The 16,988-nt window shown below is 37.2% G+C and overlaps 1 protein-coding gene across 5 annotated transcripts in view; it reads left to right on the top strand.

Moving 5' to 3' along the window:
* The first annotated feature begins 1,387 nt into the window (after positions 1-1,387).
* LOC145670434 (FAST kinase domain-containing protein 1, mitochondrial-like) overlaps positions 1,388-16,988 on the top strand; it is a 48,885-nt gene continuing 33,284 nt past the window's right edge. For 3 of the 5 annotated variants that reach the window (XM_081739109.1, XM_081739105.1, XM_081739106.1), the window contains exons 1-4: positions 1,388-1,705; positions 10,657-12,824; positions 14,147-14,297; positions 15,307-15,430. In XM_081739109.1, coding sequence (XP_081595235.1) covers positions 10,666-12,824; positions 14,147-14,297; positions 15,307-15,430 — 2,434 coding nt within the window. In that variant the 5' untranslated portion in view covers positions 1,388-1,705; positions 10,657-10,665. Of the gene's footprint in view, positions 1,706-1,763; positions 1,823-10,656; positions 12,825-14,146; positions 14,298-15,306; positions 15,431-16,988 lie in introns of those variants that run through there. The other 2 variants (XM_081739107.1, XM_081739108.1) reach the window with 2 other exon arrangements.

Genomic DNA, 16,988 nt, shown 5'->3' with positions numbered 1-16,988 from the left:
ATGAACACCCAACCCACAACTAATAATGAATCTGTACCGTCTCCACCTTCATGGCTCCAAAACATAACTTCCTTCTAAATTTGACATGAGATTCAAAAATTTAAACCAGGTCTTTTTTCAAACCAGCTTGTCAAGTACGTGCCGAAATTAGCTTCACCAACAATAACATCAAACTCAAGAATAAGAACTCACATTTTCATCGTCATACTCAAAAGATTTTCATCGCCATGTTCGTAACAAAGCTTTCTTCGATATCTTCGGCAGAAATGCAAACATTATTGTATGGCAACCAAAACGCCAGACGCAAGCTCCACCACCGAGAAAACCGCCGTAGTTATCTGTAGTCATTACTGGTGTTGACCATGAGATCTCTGACTCTGAAATTGAAGAAGAGCTTACTGATGAAGGAGTCAGCATTAAAAATGTATTCACATACTAAACAATACTGACGCGAGTTCTGAAAAACGAACAGCAAGCTATTGATCATTTGTTACAGCATGATGCCTACATATGTCTTACGAACGCTCCATAAAGTAGAACCTTCTAGTTCACCTCCATTTTTTTCGATTCGCTGTGAAAATGCCAAGTTTATAATCAACAAGTGACACCTAATTGTTCGAATACTTCCAAATGTGGTTATTGTAGTCAAACCCTGTCAAATCAAAGACTGTCCTAATGGAGCAACATAACCACAACGCAACACCTATTAACAGTTATAAGTGCAAAGCCAAACTTTCAGCGAAACCCACGAAATACGATTTAGTAGTATCTTTACATACACCCGATACACCAGTGTCACCGCATAACTCTACGAGAACCCTTTACTGTTGAAGATATGATACATTTCTTCAGTCTTGGCCTCCAAAACATTAATCCTTTCTTATGGACTCGCATAATCCATCAAATTGTATGTATATGGAACTAAAATACTCTATATCCTGGAAGTCAAAGCAACTTATTCAGGACAGACCGTGCATTTTAAAATCAATTATCTTACAACCCAATTTAACAGCCATTTATCATGGATAAGGGTTTTATGATAACGTTTCTATACTCAGTATCCAATCGCTATGTATATGCAAAGAAAATAATATTGTAGAAGTACCAGTAGCAAAAAATGAAATGAAATCTTTTAGTTTTACGTCCCACGGATATGCCGGGTAGGCTAAAGGAGACGGTGATAATGAGAGATGAGTGAAATGGTGGAATGAAGAAAGTGGGAGGAAACGGGAGAACCCCGAGAAAACCCACGAGCACGGTGTTTGTCCACCACAAAGTTCACTTGGCGGGAGCTGGGATCGAACCCGGGACCCCAAGCACCAGAGGTGAACGCTCTACCACTCAGCCACCGCGCCTCTGCCCCTCCTTCCCTAAGCCACTGAGAAGTACGGTACAGTAATTATAACATCTTGAGCAACTACTCGTGTACGCTAACAATAAATTTATGTCTCACATTGTATCAGTACCTAAAATAATGTTAAGTCCAAAGAAGTGTAATTTTGAGTTCCAAAGGCCGTTGTTGGTTGATACAAACCTTCGATACATTTGGTTGACGGCGTAAGATGCGAAAGAAGTCAGACTTGAGATATGGAAGTTGTTATATGAGAATGAAGGAAAGGAAACATTTGACGGTAATGATTTGTAAAAGAAGAAGAGGAAGTTTCATACAAATAAATATGAAATACTTGATCTATTAAAAGGAAAGGTAAAATACTGAAATTTTGTTTGTGAGATTCTTAAATAGCAGTACGTTCTCTATGGAGCGAGTGAAAAACACTGGATATAGGGTTGTGGTATAAGTACACACATGTAACTTTTAAATGTTCGTAGATTGTCCTTGCACTTTTCAGTGAAAAATTGAAGACACGAGTAGAAATAATTGTTCAGATCTCCGTGCAGTTTTACTATACGCATACACACAAATTCATTTTTAAAAAAAGGCACTCAAACAGACGCTTCTGCCAAAAATAAAATTTATAGGTGAAATACGATGTCAAACACTTTTCGTAAAACAAGTAGAGTGTGAATATAAGTAATTTCTATCATTAGATATCATATTGAAATACATTTTGGGTTAAGTTCCAAAGTTGGGCGTCCGTTTCCAGCAAAATTTTTAAAATTTACAGGAAAGATATGGATAATTTGATCGTTTGTGTGCTTGATAATATATAAGAGTCTCGAAAAATCTGTTTATTTGTTATATATAAGCGGTTATAAACATGGGACTATATGGCGAGCGGAGGGAACTACTTGGCGCAAAGTAAGGCATTTATTCCGAAGTTGGGCGTCCGCTTCCGCCACGTTTTTTCGCTGTTATCTGCTTTGCACACTTTCTGCAATTTGTTATTAGGTTCATTAATCCGTGCTCTTCACAAACTTTTAAAAGATTTTACTCGTTATCAACGTATTGCTTCACAAATGTTAACTGTTAGTTCATTGCCCTTGTACATTCGCCATGTTGATAACATAAATGCTCGTTTCTTTCCGACAATGCAACTGTTCGGTTACCTTGCGCCAAGTAGTTCCCTCCGCTCGCCGTGTAGTCCCATGTTTATAGCCGCTTATATATAACAAATAAACGTATTTTTCGTGACTCTTATATATTATCAAGCGCACAAACGATCAAATTATCCATATCTTTCCTGTAAATTTTAAAAATTTTGCTGGACAAGGTAACCGAACATTTGCATTGTTGGAAAGAAACGAGCATTTATGTTATCAACATGGCGAATGTACAAGGGCAATGAACTACCAGTTTTAACATTTGTGAAGCAATACGTTGATAACGAGCAAAATCTTTTAAAAGTTTGTGAAGAGCACGGATTAATGAACCTAATAACAAATTGCAGAAAGTGTGGCAAGGAGATAATAGCGAAAAGACGTGGCAAAAGCGGACGCCCAACTTCGGAATAAATGCCTACATTTTGAACGGGAGTGAACGTATTCTAAGTGCAACTATTTACTGAAGCGGAAGGCGGAAGATTACAAGAATGCGAGAAAGGTGGAAATAAACGGCGGGAATGTTCTGTTCGTGTTAGCAATGGACATTCGCGATGGATATAATGCAAACATAAGATTTTATTACAAAGAATTGTGTGATAAAGAGCGTCATATTATAAAGTTTTTGCAGCGTCATGGTATGTTGAAACGTAAAATCAACTATGCGAAGTGTGAAAAAGATTTAAAAATTCAAAACGGACGAATTTCTCCTCGCAGCAGGCAATTTTTACCTGGGAAACCAGTGAAACCATTTTGAAAGTAAGAGTTATTACTATTATATAAGTGTTTTTGAAGGTGAAAAATATTGGGGATATTTTATGTATTTTCCCACTTGCCTTGTTTATGCGTATGCCCTCCGTCGCTGACGCGCCTCCTCCCTACGGACGTATACGCTCTCTCCGCTCGGACCCCCCTGCTGTCCTCCTGTTCTGGCTCTGTTAGATAGCATTCGTGCTTTTAGCGGCCACCTAGCACCAGTTGGTTCGCGGTTTATGCATTAACTCCTCATTTAGTGCATGCTCTGCAATAAGAAATCGGAAAATGCAATAAATGTGTAAAAATTTGGTAGAGCCTTCTGCCCAAGTAATGCAAAAAAAAAAAAAAAAAAAAATCTCTGGTTTCAATTTCTGTACCTTCAGCATTCATTTTCGAGGTATGCTCTTGCATTCTCCGGTGCAGGTTCACTTTAACAGGTCTTCTGCAGAACCCGGGCAACGTGTAGTTTTACTATACGGGTCCATAGTATAAATAGTAATAGTAGGAGTAAGTATGGTAGTAGTGGGTGTAGTAGTAGGAAGAAGAGAAGTAGTAGTAGGAGTAGGACCGGATTAAGAGCCCCGCAGGGGTTGGTTGGGTTCTATTCTTATCATAAAATGAGGAAATTGCAGACTTGCCAAAATTTTATGGAAGATTACGTGCATTTAAAGTTCGAAGTTAATTTCGGTTCTATATTTCCACGTGAATACACATCTCAGAGGTAACACACCATATTTCCATTACTTATACACAACTGTATTAAAATGTTATTAGAAATTTCTTCTGTAAATTTTATAAATCTATAGATCTGCATAGTAAATCTGCACTTAGATTTCTACTAACTGGCTATTTGTTTGTAAACTATCACGGGGTGAAATAACAGATACATAATCATAAGTTATAAAATATCCTACATAGCTTGAAAGCGTGTATGGGTAAGACTTCGCTGATGCTGACCCTAGATGAACCTATTTTCAGTGTTGTATTGCTAATTAATTATTGGGGTTAAGTGCCGGAGAGTAGGTGCAGAAGTATGAAAAATACATATTTACAGGAAAAAAATGGTGAATCGGCAATTTTTCGTGAAAATCATACAAAGTGAACAAGTTAACAATGTGATATTCATTCATGTTTACTTTTGACGCACCACTCGAAATAATTGTTGAAGAAATATAATTCTTACACTAATTTTCTTCTTATTGTCCTTTAAAAAATTTGCGGTGGACGACATGAGGATATCTGTTAGCATAGGTAAAATTCAAGGAGACCACCAGAAATAGTTGTTGAAAAATTACAATTCGTTTACGAAATGCGTATAAATACGGCTTTCGATTGTATGGCATAAAAACTACAGTACAAAAATCACAAACCAACATGTGCTATGTGGCCACTATAAAGCACGAATGGTATCTAACCGAGTCAGTGCAAAGCGAAGCTGGTGGGTCAGCGAGATAGCGCGCTGTGCGTCCGAAGGGAGCAGCCGCGTCAACGATGATGGCTATACGCATAAGTGATGGTAATGAAAAGAAGTTGGTTTTGAGAATTATCTTTCATACGCACTCACTTATTTTGTTCGTCGTAAAGCACTAGTAATGATTTTCCATTAGCAACCCTACAGTTGTCAACCTAAAATATAGCTGTATTAATTTGTATTTAGTTCAGTCGCCTGCAGAAATTTGTTCCTTATGGATTTTCATCCAAAATATTCGAGTTTACCTGTAAATTTTTCAAAATATGGTGCGCTAAAACTACACCAGCAATGAGATATTTTAAAATGTTAGAAACTGCTTCTTGTTGATACTATTTTTAAGTGAAGGACTGCTGATGTCAGACATTAGGAGATAATAAGTAATGAGGCAACCCGCTAAAATAAGTATAATTTTAAACTTTACCTGAATAGTGAAACTGATTATTTCGTGCAGGTTTAGTCTTGGCGCTGCACTCGAAATAATTGTTGCAAAATTATAATTCTTTCACTAATTTTCTTCCTATTGTTTCCTAAATGCTTTGCGCTGAGCGACCTGAAAATATCTTACATGACACAAGTAAAAACTAATTGATCTAAGAGAATGAAAGTCTGTTTGATTCCAAATGTGGGCTACGTCTTTTAAGAAAGGTAGATAGTAGGTTTTTTGAAAAGACTGTATATAGAATGGTGAAAGTTATTTTTTTTAAAAAAAAAAAAAAATCATTTTTATTGATTCTTTGATTTAAATCGATTTTTTAAAATTTAAATCACATCTTTCTCCTTGCATAATATAAGTTGCGAACTAAAAGAAAATAAATAAATAAAATTAGTATTAAATGTTAATTATGCCATTTAAGTGAAAGTATTGTGCTTGAATTTTGAATTAAATTCCCAGTCGTTAACCTATTTTAATCCCAAATACTGTTTCTTTAGCATTAAGGAAAAAAGTACAGCAACATTTATAAAAATTACACTTTATTTCCCAAAAGTTACTGATATTTGGCAGAGGCATATTTTTAAAAAATCGAAACTAGCTTGCGGCACGAAATATATATAAAATACATAAATTTCGCCTAAAGTTATATATATATATATATATATATATATATATATATATATTAAAAAAAATCGGAGAGGGGATCGGACTACTCTAAATACACCCCTATGATCTGGAACAAACAAACAGACACGCACACAACAGAATTTTTGTCTTAAATGTCAAATGGTGATTTCCCCGGCGGAATAGTTAACGATTTACAAACCTTATGTTACGAAGAGAAGAAAGCGAGATTTGCCCCGTTACCCGCTCAAATCGGGATTTTTCCCTAATTATCCTCTGCATGACACTGGTTTTCATACTGTCCTGTACGTACATTTGAGTCTCATTGTGTTGTGATTATTATCTTCCATAATCGAAATAACAGAACAGAAACGGGATTTTGCATATATCCACTTTAAATAAATTTATTTCGGAATTTGATTTTAAAATCAATGATTTTTATTTAAATCAGACTGATTTAAATCAATCCACCGTGCTTGCAAGTCCTCCAAAGAAAATGGTACCTTGTCAGTCACTAATAGTTTCAAACTCTGAATGATCATTCTTCCTTCGGGTGTGTGGATGAAGTTTTTCTTTCTTTTTCTTTTTTTCTTTTCCTTCTGCTTGAGTTAATGATCTCTTATTGAACTGTAATAAACGTTTGTCAGAATTACAAATCTTATTTTATATATATTCCCTGTTATTGTTCAAAGTCTCTTTCCTGGCAAGAGTAATTTCTCGTGTCTTTTATACATTGTTGTAAGTAGGCCTAATTGCTTTAAGGATGGGAAACAAAAAAGTTTATACCAATATATACATTCCCGGTGAGAGTTTGTGTGGTTCGGATCCGACATTAAGGTGGAGATTCACGTATCATGTAGCTTCGTGCTCAACGGAACGCTGAATTCCAACTCAGCCAACAATACACACATGATACGTAATCGTTCCGGAGATATGCTGGGTTTCGAGAGTACTTGCTAGATTGCAGGATGCCCATCGTGGAAGAAACATACGTCTGAATTTTACGTTTGCGTCTATCTCGAAGCTTCTTGTGTACTCATCTCCTACCAAGGATGTTCATGGTCTGGAGAAACGCATTGTTCAATGTTGCAACACCGTTCGAATAACACCAGGCGCTTTTGAAAATTTGCATGCATCAATGATACGTCGTGTTCGTGCTAGTCTGTACGCAGATCATGGCAAATGTTGAACTCTTTCTGTAACAACCACACGTCTAGTGCAAGTTCATATTCCTACTTCCTCCCCAGAGACGTATGTCGTTCCCAAAGTTTCCATTAATTAATATTGCTCGTAGTGGTCGGTCTCACCGTTCCAGCTATTCCCTTAAGTATTTCTACGAAACGCTTATGCTGATAACTGTTTCTAGCGTATCGACGTATCTCTCAGGCCGTTCACATCTACGTCCATACCGTGTGATATGTTTCGTATCTTTTGGTTCATCCTGTATCTTCGGAACAGTGTTATATCACATATATATTGATATAGTTTGTTGTCTGTTCTGGGAAGAATCACCCACTGAAGTTTAAACATATTAGCATACTACCTTGCATGTACTATACTATTCATAAGAAATTTCAAATTATTTTTTATTCTATATATGAAATGATGTGATTATAACATTTATTACCATTATTCTGTGATAGTGTAGTGGTAAATTTCGTATAAGTCATCACACTACTGGTTTCTGACGCATTTTACACAATATTACTCCTATTATTATGTACCTTTGGTGCACATGGTCTCGAGTTGGATTCCCATTGAGAGAGCATAAAGATTTAATTTCACAATCTATTTTTACTAAATCATTCGTCTTCTTTAGCCCGAAGGGCATAAATTTGGGATGTTAAACTTTTTTTTTTGTTGTTGTTGTTTGTTCACCACAACTATTATGTAGGGTGAAGATATGGGCCATAAGAATCATGTATACATTTAAATTTTTATACAAAGTATGTCACTATTTCTGTTACACAAACCCACTCTTACTGTTAGGCAGAAGTTTATATCAATCGCATTGTATTCATGTAAAGTGCCAGGTAACCACTGTTGTGGTGTTTAAAGGTGATTGAAAGAATATAAGCTTAGGGAATCGCTTTAATTTCCAAATCAAAAGCTTCCGTAACTTCTAGATAATGTAAACTAATAATACCATGGGGGCCGCGGTGGCTCAGTGGTAGAGCGTTCACCTCTGACGCTTGGGGTCGCGGGTTCGATCCCAGCCCCCGCCAAGTGAACTTTGTGGTGGACAAACACCGTGTGCGTGAATTTTCTCGGGGTTGTCCCGTTTCCTCCCACTTTCTTCATTCCACCATTTCATTCATTACTCATCGTCACCGTCTCCTTTAGCCTAACCGGCATAAACTGGGACGTAAAACTCAAATTTTTCATTTTTCATTTTAATAATACCATGGTTTAACAAAAACTATAATATATGAGAAGTTATCGTAAAGTTCTAATTATTATCATAGTTAAAAAATCAGGATACAAGGATTGTTGTGATTTGTAGTCGTTAACCCCTCACCACCTAGATTTACATGTTCCTCCCATCGTTCCTTTACTTTCGGAATGCCGTCATTTTAAAAGTCTACACATTGTGCTTTAAACCTCTCTTACCCCCTCATGAATGACGTCATCTGTTGTCAAAATGGCGGCCACGCAACAGATTCTTCATTTGCGAAAACAAGAAAAAGTCACTGGGTGCGAGGTCGGGAGAATAAGGCATATGCTGCAATACCTGGAAGCCACACGTCCTTGCTTTGTCGACAACTTGAGATGAATGAGCTGGTGTATTCTCAGCTAGGAGGAGCACGCCTTTCAAGGACATGCCGTGTCATTTCGTTTTCAGAACATCGCACAATTTGTCCAGGAAATTGATGTAGTACTTTCCAGTGACGGTTTGTCCTTTTGCAAGAATATCGGTGAGGATTACCCTACGAGAATCCCCAAAAGCGGACAGCATGGCCTTCCTCCTTGACTTTTGCACCCTTTCCTTTTTGGGAGAGAGGAATCAGCATAGTTCCACTGCATGCTCATGGTTTTGATCTCTTGATTATACTTATATATCCATGTTTCATCCATGATTACTAGACGCCTGAAAAAATCCTCTTCTAACAGCGTTAACATCTGTTGGGAAAGGTCACGCCGTGCTTGCTTCTGAGAAAGTGTCGGCCCAGTGTGAAGATACCTTAGACATGTGAAGTTCGTCATGGATAATTTTCCAAACACTACCATAACAGACCAGTCTCACTCATAATCGTTTGGATGGTTATACGTTTGTCTTCGAGAATTAAACACTCCATTTTCTTCACAGTGGCCGCATCGTCCCTCAGGGATGTTCTTCCAGGTCTTGGATCGCCTGTGAAGAATATATGACTAGTTTGGAATTTCCATTTTCCAATAGTGTTATAAGATGGACAATCATCGCTATACACAGCCTTCATCTCGTCATGAATTTGTCTGGCATTATTACCCTTTAAATGCAGGAACTTTATCACACTGCGAGCCTCAATCTTATCCATCTTGCACTTTGGTCACGTTTGGCACACAGTGTGGAAAAAAAAAAACAATCATTAGGAGCTTATTTCCTTAAAGTCACGCACATAAGAACCAAACATGGCACTAACAAAATGTCATCATCATATCTTAATTACTTCCTGGTGATAATTAAAATTTTACGATACCAGCTCTTACTTGCACGAAATTAATGTTCCTGAGACTTGCATAGACCTCACGAGCACATATTTAGTTTCATATTTGTCACATATTATTCAGGATTGCATAGATTGTTATTACATTATTATACAAGAGTATTAATTTTTCGTAAATGTTTATGATGGATTCTCTGAACTTCACTTGTACCCAGTAGATTTAATAGCGTGTGGTGCTGTGGAAATGTTCAGAAGGAGGTAGAAAGATAAATTTTACCTAAATTTTACATTGTTTCTAGTGACGGTCATAAAATTAAACTGTATGCCAAAATACAGCGTGTCCATATATTCTTTCTTCTATAAAGTGGTCACTATCATAAAGTGATATTATATCGCTTTGGATAATCGTATTTAAATGAAATTGATCACATTCGAAAGATAAACTTAAATATTTTTTTTACTAAATTTCATAGACATGAAAGTGGGCCCCACGAGTGGTGATGCAGACATCAAGATGATATTCCCATTCACGCCACACACACTCCAACATACGTATCTCCCTGAATTGCGTTTCCTTTGATGACATATGCAGATACGATCCAAAAAATCACGATACCACTTCAAAATTGAGGTGTGTGTAGGAGCCTGATGTTGAAACTTTCACCTAAAAGCACGCTAAACCTGCACCAGACTTTGCGTGCTGTGATGTTCCAAAACGCACTAAATTCGTTCTTGTGAGGTCGCCATAACTCCTTAAAATGTATTCTTTAATAACACAACACAACGAAAGAAAATAAAATTTACGTTAGCACATTATGGCATAAGAGTACAGAAAACCTACAAGCTTCCCAAGTAACTTCCAGCAGAAACAGCAATTGCCTGCTAAATATCCAACAATGAACCCATATCGACTAATCACAAAGTAAACATGAGAGAATTTACTTTTTCTGTCTTCTTTGATCAAATCCATTATTGACATTGATGTCCATTGTTGACATGCACAAAAATATTTTGAGTTTTTCTTTCAAATGTGACAAATTTCATTTAAATAAAATTATCCAAAACGACATAATACTACTTTAAAGTATTTTAGAATTTTTATGGTTACGCTGTACTTTCTTGCTTCCTACTAATATTTCTCATAAAAAATTGCTCTATATAGCTTCTTCTTAATAAAATTTTAAATACCTGTATAGAATTAATGCGTAAATATTTCTGTGTCTTTGCAGGAGTGAAGAATGACGAATCACCTCATGGCACCATGGGGTACACTGCTGAGACATGCAAATCGAACTTTGGCCACTTGTTCAGCAGTCGCGCGAAGTTCCATTTGCTGTTTTGCTGGAGGAACAAGTTGTAGTCACAGTGAACTTCCACGGCGAACAGTGCTCAGTGTTACCCAATACTCACCACAAATTGAAAATATTACTCTCACTAGTCATAATGCAGTATTAACGATCAGAAACTCCTTTCATGAAAGTTCAACAGCTGGTGAGGAAGATGATAGTGACAGTGATGAAATGACACCATCCGAGTATAGTCGGTATACTTACATAGATGACTCAGACTCGTTGACTCATGCATTGTATCCTGACTCAAAAGACGCGATTCTTCTCCAACTGAACGAGGCAGCGTCGTTACAGCAAGTATTTGACGTCATAAAGAAGAATAGTGCTAATTTAAATGAATGTCATGTGAGTCAGGCTGTAATTGTATTATGGACGTTGCAAAAAATATTTGTTAAATACCATGCGGAGCAAGACATGGACTCTAAATATAAATTTGTTAAAGAATACGTAAACCAAGTGAGAAACCATGAAGATTTTAAATTTCTGTTGCAGAAAGTGGATGAAAATTACTCGAAAATGTCACCGGACGCCTTAGCATGTACTTTGCTGTACCTGGTTAAAATTGGAGTCCATTTACGGCATCCAGTTATGCAGAAAATCGTTACTGAGTGTCATAAACGAATTGACTTGTTGCCACTTACGTCATTGTCGCGTTTTGCTGTGGCGGTACAAGATCAGGGATTATGGACCATCACAGCGTTACAAAAGATGTTACCTGTTCTGGTAGAACATATAGAGAAATGTTCGTCTAGTGAGGATCTACGATTATTGTCTATATGTTTACTGAATGCACAACAATTGGTTTCGAAGTCGGTTCTTGAATTGTATATGAATAAAGTAGAAAAATGTATTGAAGATAATATACTGACTGGTGCCGATCCCAAAACAATTGTTAAAGTAGCCACATTTCTGACTGTTCCGTCCTGGTCTTCTGACACTTTTTCCTTGACACGAAAGGTGATTCTTTTGTTGAAGGGTCACGTCCAAGATCTACGAGTTCTTGATCTATTAGTGCTTCACAGAATTTCCCTAGGGCTTCTGGAACCTTCAGAGCTTTTGGACGAAATTCAACAACATAGTAGTAAACTTCTACAAGAAGAAGAAGAACCGTTGCCCAGGATTGATCTGTTATCTTGTGTTGCTTCATACTCGTCGTTTAAGCAGCGTCAAATATTTGAGCAGTTAGCTTCGACGTACATCAAAAGCACAGACTTATCTTTTTCAATGCCTCTCATGTTTAAAGTCCTCCGCTATTTGAAAACATCTGACATCAATTTATGCAACATATTTTGGGATAAAACCCTTCAAAACTTATCCAAACCGAAAGACAGATATAGTTTGCTGAAAATTTGTCATAAATACATGCATTTCAACAACAATCTCGGTGGCACTTACAGACATCATAAATTTGAGGAACATATGATTGCGTGGCTCTTGGAAAAAGCGGATGGTGTCGAAGGCATGATTCCATTTAAATTTGCGAGAATATTTGGTTTTATAATTGCATATTGTAAGCAAGACATTCCGGCATATTTGTTAACAAGGATGAAACAAATGGCGCCACAATTTTCAATAGTAGATTGTATTTTGATATCAAGGGGTGTGGAAATCGCTATGAATTTACATCGTCGAAACCCTCGGCGGTCATTTCATGACCAGTTAGTTATAGTAAATCAAGTGTTGAACAATTGCGGTTTAGAACAACTGAAGAAAAGCCAGAAAATTTCTGAACTGAATGGAATTATGCGATCGTATGCGAGTAGAAAAGGTGCTCCAAATACTGAATTATATGGCTTACTTGTGAGTGGATACGAAAATAATGAAGAGCCTCTGTCCTCAAGGCATGTGCGGGATATCGCGGCAAATTTAATAAACATGAACTGTTTAGTGCCACGTATTGTCGACAGGATAGCGGAATATGTTGTAGAGAATAGTGAATATTTAATTGGTGATACAGCGGCAAGATTAACGTTCCTATACTATTATTTGGGGTACAACCCGGAACGAGGAGCACAATTGTTCTCAGCATTATCGCAGGTTATAGACAGGTGAGTATAACTTGATTCGTTCTGTGTTTATGATACAATCGGATAGTAAGAACTATGATTTATAATAATAATTATTATTATTATAGTCAGGATTTGTATAGAATGGATAGTTAATACAACAGTACAATACAAATCTTGCAAATGCAATTAAGTAACTCGTACTTATATATCCATATGTGTATGTAAATATACTAGAACAGTCAAAAAGTTCCAGGAATGTTGACGTAGCTCTTTATTGCAACAATATAAGCACACATTCCCTTAATCGCCTTCAAAATAGGCATCTTCGGAATTTTGTTGTAACATTATTGACTCAATATAAGTACACATTTACTTAATCGCGTTCAAAGTAGCTATCTTCGGAATTTTGTTGTAACTTTATTGACTCAATATAAGTACACATTTACTTAATCGCGTTCAAAGTAGCCATCTTCGGAATTTTGTTGTAACTTTATTGACACAATATAAGTACACATTTACTTAATCGCGCACAAAGTAGGCATCTTCGGAATTTTGTTGTAGCTTTGGAATTGGAGAATTGGATCATGCACACAATGTATGAGTTGTTTATATAACTAAATGTTCGTTCTGTTTATGTTTTCAGAATATTCTTTGCGTTATTATCTTCACTTTAGCTTCGTTGTTTGTATGTATACTTCCGGGAAATATCTTAAAAGTGTGTTGATATATTAACAAGTAGGTTTTTAAATACACGTGATATTGTTCAGTTCAAAACCTTTTGTCGTCGCGAATTTTGTCGAGTAATTTGAAGCTTAAAATACATAAAACGAAAATTATGCCTGTTGTTCTCTATGGTTGCGAAACATGGTCGCTTACTTTAAAGGAAGAACGTAGACTGAAAGAATTCGAGCACAAGATCCTAAGACGAATATTCGGACCCAAGAGGAACGGGAATGGTGAATGGCGGAAACTTCATTTCAAGGAACTACATAATTTATATCGTTTACCAAACATTGCTAGTGTCATCAAATCTAGGAGGCTCAGGTGGGCAGGCTCATGTAGCTAGAATGGAAGGAAGTAGGAACGCTTTCAAAGTTTTAACTGGAAATCCAATCGGAAAACATCCATTAGGAAGACCTAGGTGCAGACGGGAGGACAATAGTAAGATTGATCTCGCAGCAACAGGAATACAAAGTAGAAGCTGGGTCCAGTTGGCTAAGGATAGAAATGAATGGAGAGATTTTGTGAACGCGGCATTGAACCTCCGGATCCCATAGACCATAGAGTGAGTGAGTTAGTTAGCAAGTAGTTTTTTCTTCTTCTTCTTTCTAATTATGTTAAATAAACTTCCTTCTTTTCAGAGAGAAGGAGAAATTAGCCGGTTTGCCTCTTCTACAATCTGCGTTAGCACTTGCTTTCTTCCATCACCTTCCAGATTCTCTTATTCATTATATATTTGCTATTGGCTTTCTTGAGCAACTTGATGATGAGGTATCTGCTTGCTACTCCAAGGTGAGTATTTATCATAAGTAATCCTTATCATGAGGTAACGCATGAATGAATGTTAATTAGAATATACGCTGTAATACGGGATAATATTTAAATGTTAACTTTTAATTGATAGTCTTTTAATGAACTAATCTCATATTATTCGCTTTACTATATTTATGTAAAGAAAATGGGTACCCATTTTTGTATGGAGGTTATCCAATGAAAAACAAATTCGACGGTGATTTGTAGACTCTTGCAGCTTAACGCTAGTCTCTCATTTGGGATCAGTGGTAGAGCGCATGCCTGTGGTACGTCGGGCCCTTCGTTCGATCCCCAGCCAAGTAAATTTGTGATGGACAACATCGTGTCTGTGGTTTTCTTGGGGTACTCCCGTTTCCTCCCACTTCCTCATTCCACCAAATCATTCACTTGCCATAATCACCCGCCTCCCTTAGCATAACAGGCATAACCCCAGTGAACTAACAACAGATAACGGTTGAGCATGGTTCATATAAAAACGAAAAAGAGAAATGAAATGAAATCTTTGAGTTTTACGTCCCACGGTTATGCCGGCTAGGTTAAAGGAGACGCTGATTATGAGAAATGAATGAAATGGTGGAATGAAGAAAGTGGGAGGAAACGGGAGAACCCCGAGAAAACCCACGCACACGGTGTTTGTCCACCACAAAGTTCACTTGGCGGGAGCAGGGTTTGAACCCGGGACCCCATGCACCAGAGGTGAACGCTCTACCACTGAGCCACCGCGGCCCAACGAAAAAGAGAGAGAAAATAAAAAGAACTGATGATTGCAGTCCGCAGCTTCTTATGCACAATAACAGTGGTAACACAGTAGTGGTGTTTTTAAAGGTTGTTCACACTATTTTGTATACTCCTGTATTATAATAGTTTTGTGTGGTTGTGTGAAAATACCCGTATTTTTCTGTAAAATGTCCATTTTTCAATAGAACCGAAAGTGCCTAATCTAGACAGGTTTTACTATATATTAACTTTTTACTCATGTATTTTGTAGGCTTCATATCCTCAACGAGTACGACATACGTTAATGGAGCTGAATCGGACTGTGTGCTTGGACTTCCCAGAAGCAGATATTCCATGGTTTCATAAGAAATACTGCGAAGAAATTGCCTCCAAAGGTATTATCCATTTAATTACATATAACTCATTTTATCTTTTAAAGTGCAGAGTGAGACCAAAATTGGGTTACGTACTGACAAAGTTGTATGTTCAATATAGTCACCGCCTGTTGAATACATTCGTCCCTTGAGTTCATTTAGTTGTTAAAGACTTGAGTACAGTTTTCATAGGAGTGTTATATGAGAAGTGAAGGAAACTCCGAATTTTTATTTCTTACGTTATCTTGTTTGGGTCCAAATTCAAAAAAGAGAGTTGATATAGGGACAGGTTCGGTTACACCATGATTAACTCATCGACATGTTAAGACAAAGTCCGGAGTTCGATTTTGAGCACAATCATACTGCTTCGATGTGAATTTCATTGATTTCGTTCCTATAGAGGAGTACACTTCCCTGACATACAAATTCGTATACATTCAAAAATGATGCTGTAGTCAGTGTTACTTATCAATGCATAGAAGTTTGTAGTGCTATGGTTTATATTTGGTGGCGTTCCTTCGGTAGCAGGTAACGTTTCGTGGTATGGTATTCAGTAAGCCATCGATGACATCTTGTGATAAGTGGTACCATTCGTCACAGAGAGTATCAAATACTGTTGTTTGCTCACGGGTCTCTAAGAACTTTTATGAAATTTTAGTTGTAGAATTAATCTCCGTAAAGTATCCTTTCCACGGTTGAGTTTGTACCCAATTTTGCGACTTCCAGCGGGTGACCAACTTTTGCCGTACCATATGGAGCCCTGTCTGCCGTGAATTGCGTGCCTGCTTCACGAGAGGGTTACAATCCAACTTGCAATATGTTCATGTATTTCGCAGCACTGGCGTTCCTATCTCATGAAGCTACTACCACTACTTTTACAAATTACACCTGATACTGTGACTCATGCTATGTTTTCGTAAATCCCATCCTTTTATTTTATAATACCTCTGATGTTCTAAGTCACTATTTCTCTAAATTTTAATATTCTCTTTCAATTACGTATCAAAAGGTGGTTGGTGTGGGTGGGTCGTAACTTATTCCATTGAATATTTCTTAAAATATGAGACGGAAAGGATTTCAGGTTTCTCAAGTCTTGGAACTGCAACCATCTCTGTGTGTGGAGCGCTAATTTCTATGTATGACGGTATATCATTTCCAAATGTTTAGAAGATGTAAATTGGTAGAATATATGTATACTTATTGCACAGGTGAGGGGGAAGGCAGGGAGATGAACAAAGAGTGGGGAAACAGAATTTCAGATCTTTAATTTCAGTCTGAGTAAGAAGGAATTGGGAGACATGTTTATGTGGATCAGGCCACTGTCAGAGAAAGAAATGAACATATATTGCACAAAACGCAATAGGAAGGAGGAAGAGATGATGATTATGATGATGATGATAGTGGTGGTGGTGGTGGTGGTAGCAGTAGTAGTATTGTGGTGGTAGTAATACTAGTAGTAGTAACAACACCACCACACCCTTCTCATCGAAGCGTTCAGGCTATCTCTATCAAGGTGTCTATCGGTCACGGAAGTCATGAAAAAGTCACGAAATCAGAAAACGGTCATGAAAGTCAAGAA

This window comes from Thermobia domestica, chromosome 14, assembly GCF_964235325.1.
Source record: "Thermobia domestica chromosome 14, izTheDome1.hap1.1, whole genome shotgun sequence".
In the NCBI taxonomy this organism is placed as follows: Eukaryota; Metazoa; Arthropoda; class Insecta; order Zygentoma; family Lepismatidae; genus Thermobia; species Thermobia domestica.
Note: the sequence above shows the minus strand (reverse complement) of the source record. Positions and strands in the feature narration are given on the sequence as shown.